Here is a 21491-nt window from a genome sequence, read left to right on the forward strand (position 1 = left end):
TCTCTTCTTCCTCACTTATTTATGGAGGAGTTCAGAATGGACCATCTGAAGGCCTTTGAGGAAACACAACGTCCTCCGGACCTCTTCGGCCATGGAGATTGGGGTTGTTTCTGGTTTCTCCTGCTAGACCTCTTCTACAAGGCACAGAGTTCTCCTTGTGACAGGGAGAGCGGCGGAGACAGGCTTGGCATGGCACGCTGGCAGCAAGGCCCATGGTTTACAAAACCTAATTTCTGTTTTTGCTCGCTGTGGTTTGGGGTGATGAATGGATAAGCAAAGCGGTGGAGACAGGAGTCAAATTATGTAGCTGAGGGCGAGGGGGCGAAATAAGATTTGGAGCCTGGTTTTCCGGCCTGTAGCAAGTCTCCTTTTCTAACTTTTATGTCGTTTCTTCCTGTTTTCTTCCAAAATGCAATGTTTCAATCCCGTTCGTAGGCTAGCCTACAGATCTTTCAAGCGTGTTCACTCGTTGGAAATATCCCACCGTAGTAGATTTTTTTAAAAAAAAGAAAAAAAAATTCAAGAACCGTTGGCAGAAAATTGGCTCCAGCTGATGAAAATGGCTTTCCCATCTGCCTGTTGCTTGTGGAAGTGTGCTTTGGGTTAGTTCCCGTTTAAAAACGGGGAAGAAATTAAAACTTTGGGGGATTCCTAGCCAGGATAGAGTAGACTGTGATGTTGAACTTGGTTTCTTGACAATCACAGGGTTCTGAAAGAATAGGAGCCAAATAATAGTTAAGTCTGAGACATGAGTGAGTCAAATCTCTCTCTTATTTCACCATTTTTATGTGATGAGTGGTGGGATGCTGCCGGTTCAGACCAGTTTGCGTGAACCGGTAGTTCTAACAATCAGTTGGCCTCGCCCTATCCTATCCTATCATTTATTTCCTGCTTTGTAGCTCAGCCCAATCCCCTTCCCTCACTGTTCTACTTACTGTTGCTGACTTGGAAAGTAAGCAACTGAGCTTCTAAATACTCCATTTTCAGCGCTGCACGCAAGCGGCTTAGGCATGCGTGCGTGCGTGCTCCCCGAACCGGTTGTTAAACCAGCAGCATCCCACCACTGGGTAACAGTGTCTAGGATAGAGCTAAAGTCATCAAGAAAACAGCCATTTTCATATCTTCGGTGGACATGACAAAATAGACATGTCTTCAGAATCTTGGTGAAGGTGTCCAACGTGATTTCTGCTTCAGGTGACCTTCTTCAGCCAGAAGCATCCTTCAAGAGCTTCTAGAAACCATTGTATAGCACAACTTGAAGGTCACAGATTGAAGTCACAGATTGAAGGTCACAGATTGAAGGTCACAGATTGAATTGCAGAATGATTGAGTAAGAAGGGAGTTGGAGGTCTTCTAGTCCAGGAGACCCTATCCCATTCTAGACTCCGTGGGAGAAATCTTTTGCTCATCCATGAAATGTAAACTTGTGGGGACATTTAGAAGGTTTCCAAATCTACCTGAAGATGAGAAAGAAAACCGTATTATTAATGGAACAGATTTCCACTGCAATCCAATAATTCTTTTTTTTTTTGAGAAAATCCTAATTACTTGGCTTTGGGCTCTGATCTGCTGAGGATCAATCTTTTTGAGTCCTGATTTTTCATTTTGGTCAGCTGTTTCACCCTCGACTCAGCTTTTCGGCCATGCAGTTTGATCTTCTGAGCAGAAACATAACTCTTGACTCCCTCTGTCATCTGGGGCCCAGCCTAGTGGGCAGGCTTCCTTGCAGCGATTCATGAGAATTCTCTGATGGGAACTCCCAAGAATGTGGTTGAAGGAATGAAGAAGAAAAAACAACAACACGGTATCTAAATAAATACATAAATCCTCCCACTGTGAATTCAGTGCTGGGAAATATGGCTCTTCTTTAGCAAAGCAGAGGAGCAGAAAATAGGTATCCCATCTTCCTTCAGTGTGAATTGGCAGGAACATTTGTTGCTTGCGAAAGTTGAATCCAAGATTTGGGTTGGGGAAAGTTTTATCCAGCTGACATTCATTGTTTATTTTTTAAGCCGGTACAAGTTGGAAGGAGAGCAACTCTGAAATGAATCTCTAAGATTCCAGCAAAGGGGTCCCTCTCTTTCTCTCTCTCTCTCTATTCCCAAATTCTCATCTTGGAGACAATGATCCAGAACGAGGGTAAGGGAGGCGGTGAATGAATGACCTTGAACAGAATTGTGTGTGTCTTTTCTCAGGACAGGGACTTAATCTCGGTTAAATCCATTCTCCCTCCCACTTGAAATTCTAAGGAAAGATTCGTTCTATGTCGTTGAGCGAACCAGCGAGCAGCTGCCCATGTAGATGGTATCAGATTAAAGGATCAAAGCATATGATTTGCTCTGGCGTCTTTCAGCCTTCGAAGTGTCTTCTAGAAGCATGTTTGAGGTCCCAGATGGGTCCCCCTTCTTGTCTTGGATCACCTTCCTTTCGATGACTTTTTCAGCCCAGAAACTCATGCATCTTACATGACTTTATCAGAAGGATTTTATCATCTCTGGGATCCTTGGTGCTCTCTGAGCTTGACGGTTTTCTTGCAGATGTTTCATTACATGTGAATGTTTCCCAGTTGGGTTATGAAACATCTGCAAGAAGCCCACCAAGCTCAGAAAGCACCAAGGACCCCACAGGTCAACCTTGAGCTACAAATATTCTGTTTGATTGGGACCTATCATCTAAGTTGCCTCTTATTCATTACATTGAAGATGGCTTCTATTTTGAGAAGCACATCTTGTTCTTCTAAGACGTTTGCCACCTTCTTCTTGATGCCCACCTGAGTCTCTCCTCTATGTGCCCATTCTCTTTTTTAGAAACTTTGCTGAGAACTTACCTTTGAGCATCTTGTAATCTAGGGCTTAAATAGTCAAGTTGGCTGGGAATTTTGGGAATTGGAGCTTCTGGAGAGTGCTCAGTTTGAGAAGGCTGCTCAATGTCTTGAGGATGCCTCTGACCACAGAGGAATCCGTTTTCCCCACAGTCAGCAATTCCATTTATTTCTCCCTGATCTGGAGTTATAAATCCTTAATTCTTCAATGGGGGATTAGTCATCCGGACTGAGAGAACGCAGACAAAACATGTTTCTGATGAGTCTACAAATAGTTAGGTCATTGAAGGACTAACTCTCTAATTCAGCTAATTTCCTGGAGACATTCAGGCCATTGTCTGCGTAGACAAAGGTTTCTCTTCAACGATCTTTGGTTCAGGAGATGTTCTTGCTGGAATGTAATAGAAAATGTCAGGAAATCTGGAGGGTGTCTTCCTGGTCTCTATTTAATGACAATGTGGATGCTTCATACGAGTCCATTTTTTTTTGTTTAGGTGTCAGTAATATCGGTTACATCCGAATATAAAACAATTGCAACCAGCCTGCTTTCCATTGAGGACCTGTATAACTGTGTGACCCAGAAAGGGGGCTGAGAAAATATCTACAGACCCCTCACATCCTGGACATAAACTGTTTTAACTTCTCCCCTCAGGATGCCGCCATAGGGTATTGCATGTTACAGACAGTCATAAAGGAGAATATTTGTCGCTGAAGGTTGACATGAGGGGTTCTTGGTGTTCTCTGAGCTTGTTTGTTTTGTTGCAGATGTTTTATTACTCAACTAGGTAACATCATCAGTGCTAGTTGCTACCTTTGCTACCCTAGAGGTAGTTTTTTGCCCCATGCCATTACTCTGCTAAACACTTAACTCCCGCAGCACTATCTTATGCCCAAAGATATTTACCCATGTAGTAGGGCTGTATTGCTATTATCCTTCTCCTCCTCCTCCTCCTCCTCCTCCTCCTCCTCCTCCTCCTCCTCCTCCTCCTCCTCCTCCTCCTCCTCCTCCTCCTCCTCCTCCTCCTCCTCCTCCTATTGGTATCTTATGATTTATCATTTGTGGTTTGTACGTTATGGTTTATGATTGTGTCTTATGACTTATGATCTATGACTGATCACTTTGTTGTTCGTATATACATTGAGAGCTTATGCACTAGAGACAAATTCCTGGTAACAAAATGTTCAGAGAACAAACCTTCACTCTCATCCTACACCCAAGTTACAGATATCTGCCACTATTGCAAATTCCTTGTGTGTCCAATCACACTTGGCCAATAAAGAATTTTATTCTATATTACATTTGTAATTCCAACATGTTCCTGTGTCTTGGGTCCTTCTAAAACAACCTCTCTTGTCTTGCTTCCGACCATTCTCCCACCTCTTGTCTATAACTGAAGAAGGTTCTCCCACCTTGGATTGAAGTCATCATCTTCATTTTAGCCATTGTGTATCTATTGGAGGACAAAGGATTCCTTTGTATGTTTCCAACCAATACAGTTTTGATCTTTCTTTCACCAATTGGGCCCGACATACTTGCTGATGTCCATCTTGTTTTTGGTCTCTTTCCTGGATGTTTTTGATCGAGTGGGAACCATTCTATGACTGCCTTGGTCTACCTGCTGTCAGTTCTTTGTCAGTATTCCAGCAATCGCCCTAATTAAATCATGAGCCTCGAGCCAAACTTCAAAAAACTTCGAAGAATTTATTAGGAGCGACATACTGGCGCGACCTGTATGAAGCCAACTCTGCCCTACATCATTTATAGTCCCCTGTGACCCTGTTTCCCCCCTCCCCCCAGGTGTGTCATAAATCAGATTCTCCAATTAAGCACCTTCACAGCCTGGGTGTCATCAATCACGTTCTCTAGTTAAGGAATTTTGCTGGCAAAAGCTCTGGTAACTTAGCTACCATCTTTTTGAGATAAGGTTGGAATGTGCTTCTGAATTCATTTGCCGTATGCTCCCTCTTTCTTGCGGCAACTTGGAAACAGGCATGAGAATGTTTTACAAGTTGACGTTCTTCTTGATATGTGATTAGCCTGTTTCCATTTCAATTCTTTTACTGTCTTGGTGGCATCGTATACTTTCATCTCTTCTCTAATCCATGTGCCTTTCTGTCTTCCCTTGTAATGCCGGGCATGTATCTTTCCATGGCTCTTTGCACACTCGTAGCTTTTGTATCAATTGTGAGGCTAGTGTCCATGATCCGCCGGCAGCCCGGACAGTGGAGATAAATCAAGCATGGGTTTCTTCAGCATCCGTTCTTCTGTCTTCTGAGATCAAGGGATCTGATATAGAGCAAGGTTTCGCTCAAGGGGATAACGGCAAAGCCCTCTTGAAAGATTCAGCTCCTCGTTTGGAGGGGAGGAATGTACAAATTCATTATTTCATCAACTCTCCGGCAGCTGTTGAGTTCCATCCCAATTCCTTGGCTCGATGCCTCAGGACTGCAGGACTCAGTCACGAAACAGAGGCCCTTGGCTTCCCTGTTCAAAGTGATGAAATGGAGATGAGTCATCTCGCATCCTTGGGAAAATACCTAGCAGCCTCCTCTCTCTTCCTCCCTCACTCCATTTTTATGATTGTTCTTTTTTTGGGTGCAGATGTCTGCTGGCCTAAATTGGGCATAATCGTGACCTATTCTCTCACTTCCCAGATCATGAAGGAATCTGTGTAATCTTGTTTCCTCGTCCGAGTCCTCCCCAGACTCCCGGACTGGTCCCCGTTCTTCCCCTGTCCAATTCCGCTGCCGTCTGCACAGGCTGTTGGCGAACCACAACGTTTTCTTTGGAAAACAGATGGGTGGCATCCCTGACTTAAATCCTAAATCATATAAGCTTTGTTGTTGTGAGTTGCGAAGTCATGCCTGACCCATCGCGACCCCATGGATGACGTTCCTCCAGGTCTTCCTCACTCCATTCACCCACCTCATTCTCTGTCGTATAAACTTAAGTCACAATAATAAAAATAATACATAAAGGGATTTCTCCCTAATTCCCAAATGGGCTAAGTGAGAATAAATAAGGGTGGGGAAGAAAGCTTTTAGTTAAAGGCACAGTAGCTCCAGAAAGTCCCGATAATGTTTTACCTGCCTGGATCAGATAAGCTAGTTGTGTAATTTCTTTCTACTAAAATATATATATATTGCAATGTCTGGTCAGTGGGAAATTAGGGGGGAAAAAACCCATTGGTTTGCCAACTCTCAAATTAACTGCAGAAAAATATATTAAATTACTTTGTTTTAAAATGCGAGTCAGGGTAGAATGGTTGTAATTCAGTGGGGCTGTGGTTAGTCCCAAAGGTGTTTTTTTCAAGAGGCAACTGGACTTTCTGGTTTTTTTCTTTGAAGATGTTTCACTTCTCATCCAAGAAGCTTCTTCAGCTCTGACTGGATGGTGGGGAAGGGAAGGATTTATCCTCCTTTCAGACAGCTGGTCATTTGCACCCTTTTAAAGGGTCATTGAGGCCACTTGGAGGTTTATCTCCAAGTATGCCTGTAGATATGGAAGATGACATTAATGTCTATGAAGATTCTCAGTCATCCAACTCATGGATGACCCAAGTTACTTTTTCAAGAGGCAACTGGACTTTCTGGTTGTTTCTCTGAAGACGTTTTGCTTCTCATCCAAGAAGCTTCTTCAGCTCTGGAAAAAAAGGAAGAACAAAGGACGTCCAGTTGCCTTTTGAAAAAGCATCTTTGGGACAACCATGACCTGGATGACTGAGAAGCTCCATCGATGACTGTGGTTATCAAAGAAATAATCTTAGTAATCTGCAAAAACACAGGTTGGTCTGAAATGGGTTCTAGTATGAAAAAGTCTTCCCTACAAAACTCTTGTCTTTGGAAGGCCTTGATCCTTGATGTCCCTCTTCTTCTCAGGGTCCAGAAGGAAAACCTGGCCATCAAGGAGAAAAAGGCAAAGCTGGACTTAAGGTATGAGTGATTCCATCTTTTTTATTCTCACAAGAATCTCTTCTGCTTTCTGTTGGGTCTCTTCCACCCTGAGTTGACAGCATGGGAACCTTGCAGTTGATAGAAATGGACGTAACTGGATTGTGGGGAGATGGAACTCAATCAACATGGAAGATCTTCTGTATACAGAGAACTAGCCTATCCAGGAGAGATCTAAACTAGCTTTTTCCTCGACATGCTAAATATTTTAAAATTGATTTGTGTTGGTTTATTGGGAGACATTTCCCAACCTTTCCAGTTTAATGGTATTGTCTTGGCCTAGACAGATGTTCAACCATGGGGACTAGCGTGGTTTCAATGGCTGATGTGTTTGCTTTTCTTCAGGGGAGCAAAGGTCATGAAGGACAACTTGGAGAGACGGGCCCACCTGGACCTACGGGCTCAAGAGGGACCCAAGGCCCCAAAGGATCGAGAGGTACCCTCGGACCTAGGGTGAGAATTAACTTTTTAATGAACTCTTGAGTTATAATCCATTAAAGCTGTTTTCTCCCCCAGTTACCTGTGTTCTACAACTAATGTTTCTGCCCTGAGTAATCTCTCACCTGTTTGGCTCTCTTCTCATCCAGTCACCCAAATGGGATCTTTTGTAAGCTCCTGGGTAGGGCTATACAGGGGTAGGCTTCAAAAATTTTGGCAATCGGTTCTCTGCCCGGTTGCTGGGTGGGTAAAGCCATGGTGGGCATGGCCTACTCAGCCTCCTGCTCCACAGCCAGGGGGTGCATTTATGTCCTCCCTGGGTTCTGTAGGTTTTCCTCGAGCCTCCGGGAGGATGAAATGGTCTCCCAGGACTCTGGAGGTTCTCTGGAAGGCAGAAGCCATTTCCAGCCTTCCCAAACTCCCAGGAGGGCTGTTTTTTGCCCTCCCCCCATGGGGTGGGTGGAGCCAGCCAGGAATGGGATTTGAGGGTTCTCCGAACTGCACAGGATCTTAGCTTGGGGTTCTCCTGAGCCCCTGTGAACCTCCAGCAGCCCAGCCCTGGGGCTATGCCATATGACTCAAGCCAAGATTTGGTTGTTCAAAGACAAAGCTTTATCGATATATTCTAATAAAATACAACGAAATGCGTTGATGTCCTTACCTATCTGAGCAGTGGAGTGATATTACTTTGACACCCCAGGCTTGGGTACCCATGTACAGTTGGTTTTCTTCTTAGGGGTCAAAGAGGACTATGTATTTTGTCCAGGAGTAGGAACAACCTGAAGTTCAACCTGAATGAGACAAGGGTTTTGAGTTTCATTACTGGGACCATCAGGAGAATGAGATACTGGTCTAGGAAAGTCCACGTCCTCTTGAGTGTTATCTCACTGTTTGTGACATGATTCTCAGACTACCCTCCTCTTCTTCTATTTTAATACTCTGTTTCCCCAAAAATAAGACCTGGTCATATTTTTTTTTGACACCCAAAAAGGCACCAGGTCTTATTTTCAGGGGAAGTCATCCACTGGTTAACCTCACTTGCACATGTCACCCCCGGCCTCCTTTTTGCTGCCAGAGGCCTTCAGGAACTTCTTCTGTGGCCGGCAAGGCTTTTCTGGAGGCATGCACAGTTGATAACAGAGCTCTGGATCGATCCAGAGCTTTGTCGTCAACTACAGAGGCCTTCAGGAAAACCTTGCTAGCCTTGCCGGCTGCAGGAAAAAATGGGCTGTCAAGGCAGGTGTCGGGGTGTACAAGTCCTGGCTACAACTGTCCAAAGGTAAGTAGTAGGGTACCTCCATCCCTCATCCCCACCTTAGCTTAATTTATCTGTTCACTCTAGAGTGGTTGGGATCTTAATGCTTATTTTGGGGGTTAGGGCTTACGTTGGGCGCCCATGTAAAAATCAAGCTATGACTTACTTTCAGGGTAGGTTGTATTTTGGGGAAAACAGGGTAAGAACTAGAGGAAAATAGCGAAGCTCTCACATACAAGTTTGGGAGAGAACAGGTGGGTCCATTCAGTTTGGAGAAGATCCTGGGAGTTTTCTCAAAGGAAGGGCTTGAGAACACAAATGCTGAGAGGCTCAACCCAGAAACTTTAAATGGTGTGAATAGATATGAACTAGAGAGAGAACGTTTTTTCCCCGTCAGCTAAAATACGGAACCAATTTTAGGAAGAGCAAGGATGGAATGGACTCTTTGTTTTTTCTTCACAGGGACCTCCTGGCCAAATGGGTATCCAAGGAGAGATGGGATTAAAAGGCTATCAGGTAATGGTTTGGGACTGTTGTAGCTACACTAGACTACCTTTTAGCAACTATGAAGTGGTCTGTGTAGTACTTATCTTATTGCCTTTTGGTAACCAGGAGCTCAGAGGGTTTTTTTGTGTGTGCTTGGGACATCTCAGCTTCTTCTCAAATGTGTGTCCCTTTTCTCCATCTCAGGAGAAAATCCCTAGAATGAGGAGTGGAGTTGGAGTAAGGGAGAGAGAGAGAGATAGGTTCCACCAGTGGTGGGATTCAGATAATTTAACAACTGGTTCTCCCGCCTAATGATTTCTTCCAACAACCAGATTGCCAAACTGCTAAGAAAGTCAACAACCGGTTCTCCCAAACTGTTGAGAACCGGCTGAATCCTATCCCTGGGTTCCACCTATCCTGGAGTCCAGGAACAAAGGTCTAAATCGGGTCCATGGTGCTGAAAGCTATTCGCCAAGGTCCATGGGCCAAAGTAGAAGTCAACAGAGGAAGGAATTTCATTGTCCTTCCCTTTCTTCTCCTCTGCAGGGACACACAGGCCCACCAGGCTCCATTGGATTTCCTGGACCTAAAGGGGAAAAGGTAAAATGGTCAGAATGGATGTTGCATGGGACAGTTCAAAAGAAGGAATTAACACGGTCCATCTTCATTGCAAAGATCTTTTGACAAGAGCCATTTCTTAGTCTACCTCCTGAGCTTGAAAATCTCTATCTTGACATCATCCAACCATTGCTATAGGGGAAGATCAGGAGTGAAGGAGGTATTACAGAACGTAGAATAATAGGGTTGGATGGGACCTTGGAGGTCCTCCAATCTAACCCACTTCTCAAGCAGGAGAACCTGTACCTGGGCAAATGGCTGTCCAGTCTCTTCTTAAAAACCTCTAGTGTTGGAGCATTCGCAACTTCTGGAGGCAAGTTGTTCCACTGATTAATTGTTCTAATTGTCAGAACGTTTCTCCTTGGTTCTAGCTTGCTTCTGTCCTTGCTTAGTTTCCATCCATTGCTTCTTGTCCTGCCTTCAGGTGCTTTGGAGAATAACTTGACTCCCTCTTCTTTGGGGCAACCCAACCACCACCACCACCTCCTCCTCCATAAATACATAAATTCCACTAATTAATTGTTCAATTCTCACTGTCAGAAATGTTCTCCTTGGTTCTAGGTTGGATCTCTCTTCGACCTAAATTATAACACAATATCTCTGTAACCTTTATGGCTGGATCATCCTCTCAATCACAAGAAAGCCAAGGGAAATCATCCAAACCATTAAAAAGTGAAAGTTCGAATATGTCAGACAAGTGATGCGACACCCAGAAAAATACGGCATCCTTCACTTAATCCTCTAAGAAAAGATTGAAGGCAAACAAAAGTCCAGGCAGAAGAAGAACGTCATGGCTTCAAAATCTCTAAGGGACTGGTTGCACTTTTTTGTGTGGCTGTTGATAAAAATAGGATCGCCAACACGATCACCAATGTGCAATGACAGATATGGCAGGAGGAGGAGAAGGAGAAGGAGAAGGAGAAGGAGAAGGAGAAGGAGAAGGAGAAGGAGAAGGAGAAGGAGAAGGAGAAGAAGAAGAAGAAGAAGAAGAAGAAGAAGAAGAAGAAGAAGAAGAAGAAGAAGAAGAAGAAGAAGAAGAAGAAGAAGAAGAAGAAGAAGAAGAAGAAGAAGAAGAAGAAGAAGAAGAAGAAGAAGAAGAAGAAGAAGAAGAAGAAGAAGAAGAAGTAGTCATCAAATGCCCCTTTTCTAGTCTGGGAAGCTAAGCAGGGTCAGATCTGGTCATTCTTGGATGGGAGAGCTGTCAACTGATTTGTAATTGTAGTATCAACCATCTTGGAGATTCCCTAGGAAGAGAATGTCCTACACACCCTTTTGGAAAAGAACCAAGGAGCAACTTTATGAAGACATAAATAAGGAACTCGATGCGTTGAAATGTCAGGGGATTAGAAACTTTAGTGACCTCGAAAGTTGGTCTGTTCTTGGCCGGTTGATTCTCCCCAACGCTGGCACGTTGGTGGTGTATCGGAGTTGATTATTCTTCTTGGATCAGTCTATTTGCAACTCTTTCAATAGTCCTTGCCAAGCAAAGGGAAATCCAGCTGGAAAATCTCATTTTTCTCTCTTCCAAATTGCAAAGCGATTCTTCCCATCCAGAGATGGTGGACGTTAGGAAGGGATCTGTCTTCACCCTCTCCTTTTCCATTCATAATTACTGCAGGTTCCTGATCTGGATTTTTTACATTTTCCCATTAACTTTTCAATAATAATAATAATAATAATTTATTCTTCGAGCCAGTAGGGAACTGATACAGAATCTGTGCTGAGATCGTTTCAAATCCATCCTTCTACCTTTAGCTTCTTCAGAGACACACAGACTCAATTTTGATCCTGGTTTACATATTTGCATTGCACAATTTTGAATGTTGGGTTTCAATTGTAAGACCAAATGGAGCAAAAGCGTTTTATTTTCTGTGAGATGACAGAATTTTTTACAAATAGGCATCGCAGCTCCAGAGGCGAGGAGGGAAAACGGCTTGTTTTCCTTCTTCGTGCTGATCCGATCCCAAATCTTACATTTTTTGCTCCATCCTACGCCGATACTGCATCCAGTTTTGGTTACCACACTATAAAAAAGATGTTGAGACTCTAAAAAGAGTGCAGAGAAGAGCAACCAAGATGATTAAGGGATTGGAGGCTAAAACATAGGATGAACGGTTGCAGGAACTAGGCGTGGCTAGTCTAGTGAAGAGAAGGACCAGGGGAGACAGGATAGCAGTGTTTGAGGGGCTGACACAGAGAGGAGGAAGGGGTCAAGCTGTTCTCCAAAGCACCTGAAGGCCAGACATGGAAGAATGGATGGAAGCAAGGAGATATTCAACTTGGAAATAAGGAGAAATGTTCTGACAGTGAGAACAATCAACCCATGGAACAGAAGTTGCCCTCGGAAGTTGTGGGAGCTTCACCACTGGAGGCTTTCAAGAAGAGATTGGACTTCCATCTGTCAGAAATGGTGTAGGATCTCCTTCATGGGTGGGGGAATTGGACTAGATGACCCACAAGGTCCCTTCCAACGCTGTTATTCTGTTATTATTATATTCCTGGCTCTTCCAGGGATGCACTTAAGCCGTTATGAATTCACCGGAAGCCTCATTTTGAAAAGACGATATAGGAAGAAACCACGACAAGAATTATTAAATGGTCCAGGCGAGAGCAAGGAACACAATAACATTTTTCTAACAATTATACGGTGTGGTTTTCAAACCCCTGCCTGTGTCTCCATTGTTCCCCATCTCAATAGCAAGCCAGGAATTTTGTCGTATTCAGAACTGGCTTGTCTTGGGCAAATTTCCTCCCAAAGGAAGCTGTGCAGGATTCTATCTTTATTACTTTTCCTAAAAACACCTTCAGCACATTTTCCCCTCTACTTGCCAACCTGCAGTTTTACGAGAAGTCCTGTCGGCTGGAGTTGATGAGCTCGCAAACAGCTGCTACATCGAGTTTTACAGTTGGATGTGGGTTTCCAACCCCACCCCCCTTATATATTTTGGAACATGGCTTTATGGTTTAAATTCTTTTTGGACCCAGACCAGGGGTGTCCTTTTACTCCAGCTGGCCTTGAGGATTGAGCTTGTTCCTTGTTTGCGGCTTTTCAGGGACGCCGTTGTTTGTGAGATTACGACGTCTTATTTTATCATTCGAGCAAGCTCTGCTCCCGTTGGGCACCAGAATTTCCAAGGGGGCTGTTAATATTCAGCATTCAGACTTCAGCATGGAAGAACGGGGAATTAGAAACGAATTCCTCGGAGGAGAGTTTGAAGCAGAGAGAGGAAAAGAGAAGCACTGTTCAAAGATGAGAATGGCGGCCTACCAAAAACCCCAGTTCTCCCATCGTGTTTGAATGAAAGTCCAAGAAAGAGTGGATGAACATTATAAGGAGGCCGCTCCTGATGGATGCTAAGAACAAAACCATCCTTCCCTGGATGTGTTCAAGGAACGGTTAGAACATAGAATAATAGAGGTGGAAGGGACCTTGGAGGTCTTCTAGTCCAGCCCCCTGCTCAAGCAGGAGAGTTATCCAATCAAGATCAGGTCCTTGTAGTCTCCTGGCCATCTCCAGGAGATGTAACCGTAAAGCCTACAAACTTGAAATTTGGCACATATGTTCCTCTTGGTTTCTAGGTGCTCACTAAGAAAGGATTCTTTGAAATCAGAGCATTAGTATTTGCTATATTATTATTATTAACACGCTCTGATGCTAAGGAGTTCTACTCCCCCTCCCCACCTGGAAAGAAATCTCTTCCAAATGCAAAACACAAGCAGAGGAGAAGAGTTTCATTTTCAGTTTTAGTTTCACAGCAGAACACTTGAGCTAAGCCAAGGCCAGGCTTCTCTATCTCTATCTCTATCTCTATCTCTATCTCTATCTCTATCTCTATCTCTATCAGAGAGAGAGAGAGAGAGAGAGAGAGAGAGAGAGAGAAAAGCCTGATGATGGCAGATGAGATTCTGCTGAAACATTGCTACAACTTTAAAAGCACAATTATAATGATGTGGGAAAATACCTGAACAAAGCTGAATACCATACATGTAACTACTCGCGAAAACTAATTATACTAGGAAACAGTCAATAAAAATCGTTAGGATGCAGGCAACAAGTTTACAGTCATACAGTCACAAGTGGGAGGGGAGGGGTGATAAGGAGTGATGGAACTATTAATAGTAATAGTAGTGCAGACTTTGTAAATCTTAATTATAATAACAAAGGTATTTATGTTTATTTATATTCATTATCATACTAATTCATCTTGTACTTACACATAGTAATATTCTTTCTTTTTCTGATTTCTACCTCTTGTATCTAATCACTGGTAAACATACCCCATGTCAGTGCCAAATTTTAATGAGTAGCCAAGAATTGCTCTTTGAGGCATACACCCAGGCCTTTGGAGTAGTATCTCCGTTGTTGTCAAAAGGGGGTTCCCAGCAGCTGAAGGGACAGCTTTTTGCTTGGTATCCCCAAGTTGCTTTTTCAAGAGGCAACTGGACTTTCTTGTTTTTCTTTGAAGAAGTTTCACTTCTCATCCAAGAAGCTTCTTCAGCTCTGGACGGGATGGTGGGGAATGGAAGGATTTATCCTCCTTGCAGACAGCTGGTCATTTGCACCCTTTTAGAGAGTTGTTGAGGCTACTTGGGGGTTTGTCTGTGTCCTCAGGGTCACTTGAGTGGTGCAAATGGGTGTGGAGCCTCCTTGGAACTGTTGAAAAGACTGTGTTGTAGATTGGAGGTAGATGATGTTGTATCCCTCATTGCGTGCTTCTTTACCTCCATGTTCAACTACAATCTTTCCCTGTGAACCAAGTTTTTTGTGTTTTCAGGGTGAACAAGGTGATGATGGGAAGAAGGAAGGACCCCCTGGACCCCCTGGAGAGAGAGTAAGCTACCTGTTCTGTCCAGGGCTACCGATCAATCAATGTTCTGAACAGAAGCATGAAACAGACTCCTTGTGTCCCTTCCAAAAAAACCCTTTTTTATTTGGTTAATGTGAATTCCTGGCATTCACACCCAGAAAAGTCCTGGCAATAATCCATCCTAGGTTTAAGTGCAAGGCCAGACCTTATCAGTCCCTGGATAGTTGCCAGGCCAAGAGCTTCCAGTTACAAAGCTGTAAAAGGCAAGGAATCTTTGTGAGGCATGAACTTAGATAAGCAAATCTTCACGATAATGAAGCGAACTAATTGTCTCCTGCCAACACCCCTCCCCTTTTGCTCCTATTTATTCCTTATGGGAGGGACCATTCACCGTCCACTTGTGCCTTCTCTTTCAAGTCGACCCCTGTTCCTTAGTTGTTCCCTTCTCCGGACAGCTCTGTGCATAGGCGCATCTGGAACAGGCTCCAGCTGTTCTTCTTCCCCACTTATCTCTGACTCTGAAGGCATCTTATACCTGTTAGACGGCCCTGGCCCCATCTCCGCCTCCGATGCAGACCACCCATCAGAGCCTTCCCCAGACTCCAGGACTGGCCCAAGTTCCTCCCTAACCTCCTCACTGTCCCAGTCTGCCACCAGCTTCGCTGGCAGCCAGCAAGCCACAACAACCAAGGTCTTCTCAAGGCCATCTCAAGTATTGTGGCCAACGGTGGGCCAGTACATGCAGCTGATAGAAAGCCTAACAGGTGGTGGTCAGATGGACCTCTCAACTTGGGAAGAAGAGAAGGGACGAAGCCCACTGAACCTCTCTTGAGAGATACTTCACTAACTGGAGGCCATCACACAAGAGGCCCTGCTTCTGTGGATAGTTATACCCTCACCATGACTTAAAACATGATGCAGGGATTTGGAACACATGTGGCTTTTGTCTTTTTCTCACCCTCTCTTTTTTTAGGGTCCCACCGGCAACAGGGGAGATCGTGGGGAGTCTGGAGACCCTGGTTATCCTGTGAGTCCTTCTCCAAATACCTGGTTAGGAAATTAACCATCTTGGGAACAGTACTTTCTTCTCTCTGCAGTCTTCTGTCCTTCAACTCCTAAGTCAAGGGTCTTCAAACTTGGCAAGCTTAAGACTTGTGGACTTCAACTCCCAGAATTCCTGAACTAACATGACTGGAAGAGGAATTCTGGGAGTCGAAGCCCACAAGTCTTAAAGCTGTCAAGTTTGAAGACCCCTGTCCTAAACAGACTCTACTTGTTCCAACAAGATGTCAGTTCCGTGTAGTGGCCATCGTGTATGTTCAACCAAGATTGCTGAGGAGGATGGGAATTTTAATCCAGCATGCCTATTTGGGAGGGAAGGATAATTTGGATATCGCTCAGCAGCAACGGAAGGGTGGCAGAAGGGGTAGAGGGATCAAACGAGGAAGGAACCACTGTTGCTTTGAGTCAGCCATTATATGAAGTGAAGATCTTGAACCTTTCTTAGGGAAGCACAGTTAGATCGGTGTTTGTCAACCTTGTCCACTCTACAATAGGTGGACTTCAACTCCCAGAGATCTTAGCCAGCATGCTGTCTGGGGGATTCTGGGAGTTGAAGCCTGGAATGAACTCTTGAGTTGAATTAAATTAAATTAACTCTTGAGTTAAAACTACGCCACCTATGGTTGGACTTAAGCGTAGTAAACACAATTATCTGCTACAATGTCCTACCAGTCAATGACTACTTCAGCTTCAAGCACAACGATACAAGAGCACACAACAGATACAAACTCAAGGTTAACCGCTCCAAATTTGATTGCAGAAAGTACGACTTCAGCCACAGAGTGGTCAATGCCTGTAATGCACTACCTGACTCTGTAGTTACATCCTCAAACCCACCACTCCTTTACCCTTAAACTATCCACTATTGACCTCACCCCATTCCTAAGAGGTCTGTAAGGGGCGTGCATAAGTGCACCATCGTGCCTACCATCCCTGTCCTATTGTCCCCATTTATTCGTATCTATTTCCTGTATTCTTACTCATGTTTGCACTTATACCTATTATCTTGTAAGCTATTGACAAATCAAATCAAATCAAATAAATAAATAAAATTAAATTAAACTGAATGAATGAATGAATGAATGAATGAATGAATGATGGAGGATTCTTCTTTATCTATGGTGGCTCATTATATGACATCTCGTCACATTTGCAAGTTTTCTCCTTCCAGTCATTTACACCAATGCTAATATAAATTATAAAAATAACTTTTTTTTAAAAAAAAAAGAGAGGAATGTCATCCTGTTTTTGTCCTTTAACACATTTTCTCCAGGGTAGACTTGTAAAAAGACAACAGCAATCTCTTTTCAAACTTCCACGTACTGCTGTTTGTATGCAGTCTTGTGAGTGTACCTTTTCTCAGAGGTCTTTTTCATTGGGGACACAAGGATGCTAACATCCTTTCCCCTGTTGCAACAGGAGGGGAGAGGAAAAATCTGAACGCTGAAATTTTCAACAGGGAGTAAGAAGGAGGCCCTGAAATTTTTGAGCTATGGAGAGAAAATAACAGGGCAAGAAGAATTTTTCCTTCTGGACCAAACATTGTTGAATGAATAATTCATTTGGATTCTCTCTCTCTCTCTCTCTCTCTCTCTCTCTCTCTCTCTCCCTCCCTCCCTCCCTCCCTCCCTCCCTCCCAATCTCTCTCCCTCCCTCTCTCTCTCTCTCTCTCTCTGGTTTTCCTCCAGGGACCGGAAGGAGTTGACGGAGAACGAGGAAAACCTGGGCAGCAAGGTTTGCCTGTAAGAAAGCCACTGTGGTTGTCGCATTTACTCCTGTCTTCTTAAGAGCCTCCTCCAGTAGAGGTCACAGCATCATCCAAGGAGGCACTTCAGAATCCACATTTCTTCTCACCTTATGCTGATGTTCCTTCCTGGGGACGAGCGATGCCATTCTGAAAACTGTTCTGATGTGCTGGAGGCCCATTGATGAGGTTCAGCAGGACCTAGTGACTCTCCCACCTCCAGCATGGCGGGGAAAGCAAAGTCTGTTCTTCCTCTACGTCAGCCTTGGCCACTTGGTGGACTTCAATTCTCAGAATTGCCCTGCCAGCGTGGAATTCTGGGAATTGAAGTTCACAAGTTTTTGAAGTAGCTGAGGTTGGACCTTATCTGCTCTTCTGTCCTATTGAGCTCAGAGTCTTGGTGTTCTATGAAAGATTATTTTCCAAGGAGGTATCTCCAAGGAAAATAGTTTTGGTTTCTGTCCTTGTTTTTCAGGGACATCCAGGCCCCTCAGGAACCCCAGGCGTGAAGGGATCCAAAGGCACTCCGGTATGTTTTGGAAAGCGGACATGGCTTGGTGGCTTTCTCATAACAGATCAGATTGAGTTGGAGAGATGGTTATCTTGGATGTTTGCTGTGTCACTTGACTGACGGCCGCAAAACATCTGTAGAAGAAAATAGCCCCTTCCGCATGCAGAGATGGCACTTTTCTTTTACAGATGTTAAGTTGGCACACCCAGTTGCTCCTCTTGACAGTCTATGTCTATTTTTGATTACTTATTTGTTTTTATTATGGAGGTACGTTCAATCTTCTGGGGCTGGAGTGGGTGATTCAAAAGCTAGTTGGGTTTTCTACCTTGGTCGTGAAAGATCTGAAATCAGACAAAGAAGGACACCACTTGCTTCTGGGCAAGTCCGTTTTGAAGAACCTCAGTAGATGAGGGACTATCTGGTGGATAAAGCAATTGGAGATTCCAAGGAAGGGCAGACACTAAGAGACGAAGGGGAATTCCGCTCTCATTTAGCAAGATCTTTCCCAGTTAGCTTGTTCCACGTGTCTAGGAAAAGCGGGATATTCTGCAACTATACTTTTTCTTTCTTTCAATATTTTATCGTACATTGAAGACAAGAGTACCTCCAAAACTCACCACCCACAAATGTGGAGATGGCACAGAACTAATTAACCATTGGAAAAGTTAAGAATCTGAGATCGCTGTGCCTAATGGGGAGATATGCATGTTGAAAAGAGGCTTGGTGGCACAGTGGTTAGAGTGCAGTATTGTAGGCTCCTTCTGCTGACTGCCGGCTGCCTGCAATTTGGCGGTTCGAATCCCACCGGGCTCATGGTAGACTCAGCCTTCGATCCTTCCAAGATGGGTAAAATGAGGCCCCAGATTGTTGGGGGCAAGAGGCTGACTCTGTAAACCACTTAGAGTGGGCTGTAAAGCACTGTGAAGCAGTATATAAGTCTAAGGGCTGTTGCTATTGCTATCTCCATGTTGTTCCTTCTTTTATTTTTTACTTCTAAGGGTCAACAAGGAAAACCGGGGCTGCGGGGTGCAAGAGGTAGCCGTGGATCACTGGTAAGTGTCACTGGTTTGCTTCTACTCATCCGGGGTGGCAGGCAGCCATGATACACGCGCCATCTCTTGTGCCTTTGCCGTATCTGGTTACCTCTCCCCAAAAGTTTAAGATCTTCAATCATGCATAATGCTAGAGTTGGAAGGGACCAAAGGGCTATTAAATCCAACCCACCATTCGGCACGAGAATCCAAATTAATTCAAATTATAGCTCTCCAGCTTTCGAAGGTATGTAATGAAAAAAATGTAGTTCGAATCCCTAGCGCCACGTCACGGAGTGAGCTCCCGTTCCTTGTCCTGGCTTCTGCCAACCTAGCAGTTCAACAGCACGTAAGAAAAATGCAAGTAGAAAAATAGGGACCCCTTTGGTGGGAAAGGAACAGTATTCCGTGCACCTTTGGTGTTTAGTCATGCCGGCCACGTGACCACGGAGACGTCCTCGGACAGCGGTGGCTCTTCTTTGGCTTTGTAATGGAGGTGAGCACTTCCGCCAAGAGCTGGAAACGACTAGCACATATGTGTGAGGAGAACCTTTATCTCTACCTTACCTAGTGAAAAAAGAGTCCATCGTTTCTCTAGATGATTAATGCTACTACTGAGTTGTTCTTACTGGGTCTTGATCTTCTGGTAGGAAACATCCTGTCATCCTGTACTTGAAGACGCTGTCACGTTTCTCTTCCCAGATTCATCGTTCTCATCCCTAGATTTTATTAAACTCCCCGATCATCTCTGTTGCCTTTCTCTGCCTGTCTCCCACTTTCTCTGAAATTCTTCTGAAAATGGGCACCTCCAATTAGACGCCGTTCTTGCGTGGTACAGTAGACCAGCGTAGGCTAAAGTGGAGTTCGGTGTGTTCAGAAGCTTTCTATTGTGTTGACCTTGTTTCACGCTGCCGACCCACGTCCGATCCGTAACCAAGGCTGTTCTTCTAGGGTTCTCTTGGCCTGCCAGGCCCCCGAGGGGTCATTGGGCGAGAGGGACAAGAGGGGACTTCTGGAGTTGACGGGGTTCCTGGAAAAGATGGCAACCGTGGGCAAAAAGTAAGTCGAAGATTTTGGAAGGCTGCTCCTAGAAGCATGGACGGTACCGATACAACCACCTACCTCCATTACGACTTATCACTATAACCGTTTGTTGATAAGAATCAGACCCAGTATGGTGAATAAGTATGTACGCTGTTCGTCCCAAAGGTGCTTTTTCAAGAGGCAACTGGACTTTCTGGTTTTTCTTTGAAGATGATTCACTTCTCATCCAAGAAGCTTCTTCAGCTCTGACTGGATGGTGGGGAATGGAAGGATTTATCCTCCTTGCAGACGGCTGGTCATTTGCACCCTTTTAAAGGGTCATTGAGGCCTCTTGGAGGTTTATCTCCAAGTATGTCTGTAGATACGAAATATGACATTAATGTCTACGGAGATTCTCAGTCATCCAAGTCATGGTTGACCCAAGTTACTTTTTCAAGAGGCAACTGGACTTTCTGGGTTGTTTTCTTTGAAGACATTTTGCTTCTCATCCAAGAAGCTTCTTCAGCTCTGGGGAAAAAAAAAGGAAGAACAAAGGAAGTCCAGTTGCCTTTTGAAAAAGCATCTTCGGGACAACCGTGACCTGGGCGACTGAGAATCTCCGTAGAAATTTACCTACGCTGATCTTCTTTCTCTCCCTGCTTCCCCCAAATTAGGGCGAACAAGGTGAGGATGGGGAAGAAGGCACTCTGGGAATGCCAGGGAAAAGAGGGAACCCTGGAGTCCCGGGATTACCTGGAGCACAAGGCCCCACTGGATTCAAGGTTGGTCTCACCTGTTCTTTTGTCAGCAAGGAAATTGCACCCTGGAGCTTCTGCATCCAATGTCTTGGGATTTTCATTAACGTATCATGTATGGGTATGGTGTCCAATCGTTTCTTAAGCCTTCATTAAAGACTTACCTAGTTATTCCATGCCGAGGTGTTGGAGATGGTTAGTAGTTAAAAAAAGGTTAGCGATGGTGGTTGTCAGCTTTGGAAGCCATATTTTACTTGGGAGCTTCCATGTTGCCATATTTTACTCCCTGGGAATTTGGGAGGGGGGATTTCATAGGGAGGTGAAAATGTAGATATAACAACATTCTTCTTCAGAGTCAAGGACAAGTTATCCTGCACCTACTAAGGCGTGGTTGGAGGAATGTCTCCAGTGGTGGGATTCAATTTTTTTTTTACCACCGGTTCTGTGTGCGTGGCTTGGTGGGCATGGCAGGGGAAGGATACTGTAAAATCCCCCTTCCCTCCTCACCCCACTAACCTGCTTTCCAGCTCTGTTCTCCTGTGCAGGGCAACCAAAGAAGACCCAGCCGATCAGCTGGGACTCAATGGGAGGCAGAGAGTAGATGGGGGCAGGGCCAGTTAGAGGCGGTATTGGCTGCTTCTCCGAACGACTCAAAATTTCTGCCACCGATTCTGTAGAACCGGTCAGAACTGGCTGAATACCACCTCTGAATGTCTCCAGTTGGGACAAGCAGCGATTGGGGCACATGATGGGTGCGGCGAATGGGGTTTTGATTTTCAATTACGAAGGGGAAACCTGGAACTCTCATATTAGGTTTTTTCCCAGACGTGCCAATATGACAACTTTAATAAAATGGAACTTTGCGAAAATGTTTTGTCTTGGAGATGGTTGTTGTTGGAGTTTGTTACTTGGAACGCTTATATTAACTTGAATCATATCGGAGATATTTTATGGATTGAGGGCATTTTGATGCCCCAGTCTTGCATAC

The 21491-nt window shown here is 44.4% G+C and overlaps 1 protein-coding gene across 1 annotated transcript in view; it reads left to right on the forward strand.

Annotated features, from left to right (window-relative positions):
- COL27A1 (collagen type XXVII alpha 1 chain) overlaps nt 1-21491 on the forward strand; it is a 145776-nt gene that overhangs the window by 107152 nt on the left and 17133 nt on the right. The window contains exons 38-48 of the mRNA XM_087914728.1: nt 6701-6754; nt 7118-7225; nt 8928-8981; nt 9498-9551; nt 14345-14401; nt 15351-15404; nt 17128-17181; nt 17659-17712; nt 18693-18746; nt 19677-19784; nt 20423-20530. Coding sequence (XP_087770854.1) covers nt 6701-6754; nt 7118-7225; nt 8928-8981; nt 9498-9551; nt 14345-14401; nt 15351-15404; nt 17128-17181; nt 17659-17712; nt 18693-18746; nt 19677-19784; nt 20423-20530 — 759 coding nt within the window. The remainder of the gene's footprint in view (nt 1-6700; nt 6755-7117; nt 7226-8927; nt 8982-9497; nt 9552-14344; nt 14402-15350; nt 15405-17127; nt 17182-17658; nt 17713-18692; nt 18747-19676; nt 19785-20422; nt 20531-21491) is intronic.

The sequence above is a fragment of the Pseudonaja textilis genome, chromosome 17 (genome assembly GCF_049901715.1).
Source record: "Pseudonaja textilis isolate UNSWEBS1 chromosome 17, rPseTex1.2, whole genome shotgun sequence".
Classification (NCBI taxonomy): domain Eukaryota; kingdom Metazoa; phylum Chordata; class Lepidosauria; order Squamata; family Elapidae; genus Pseudonaja; species Pseudonaja textilis.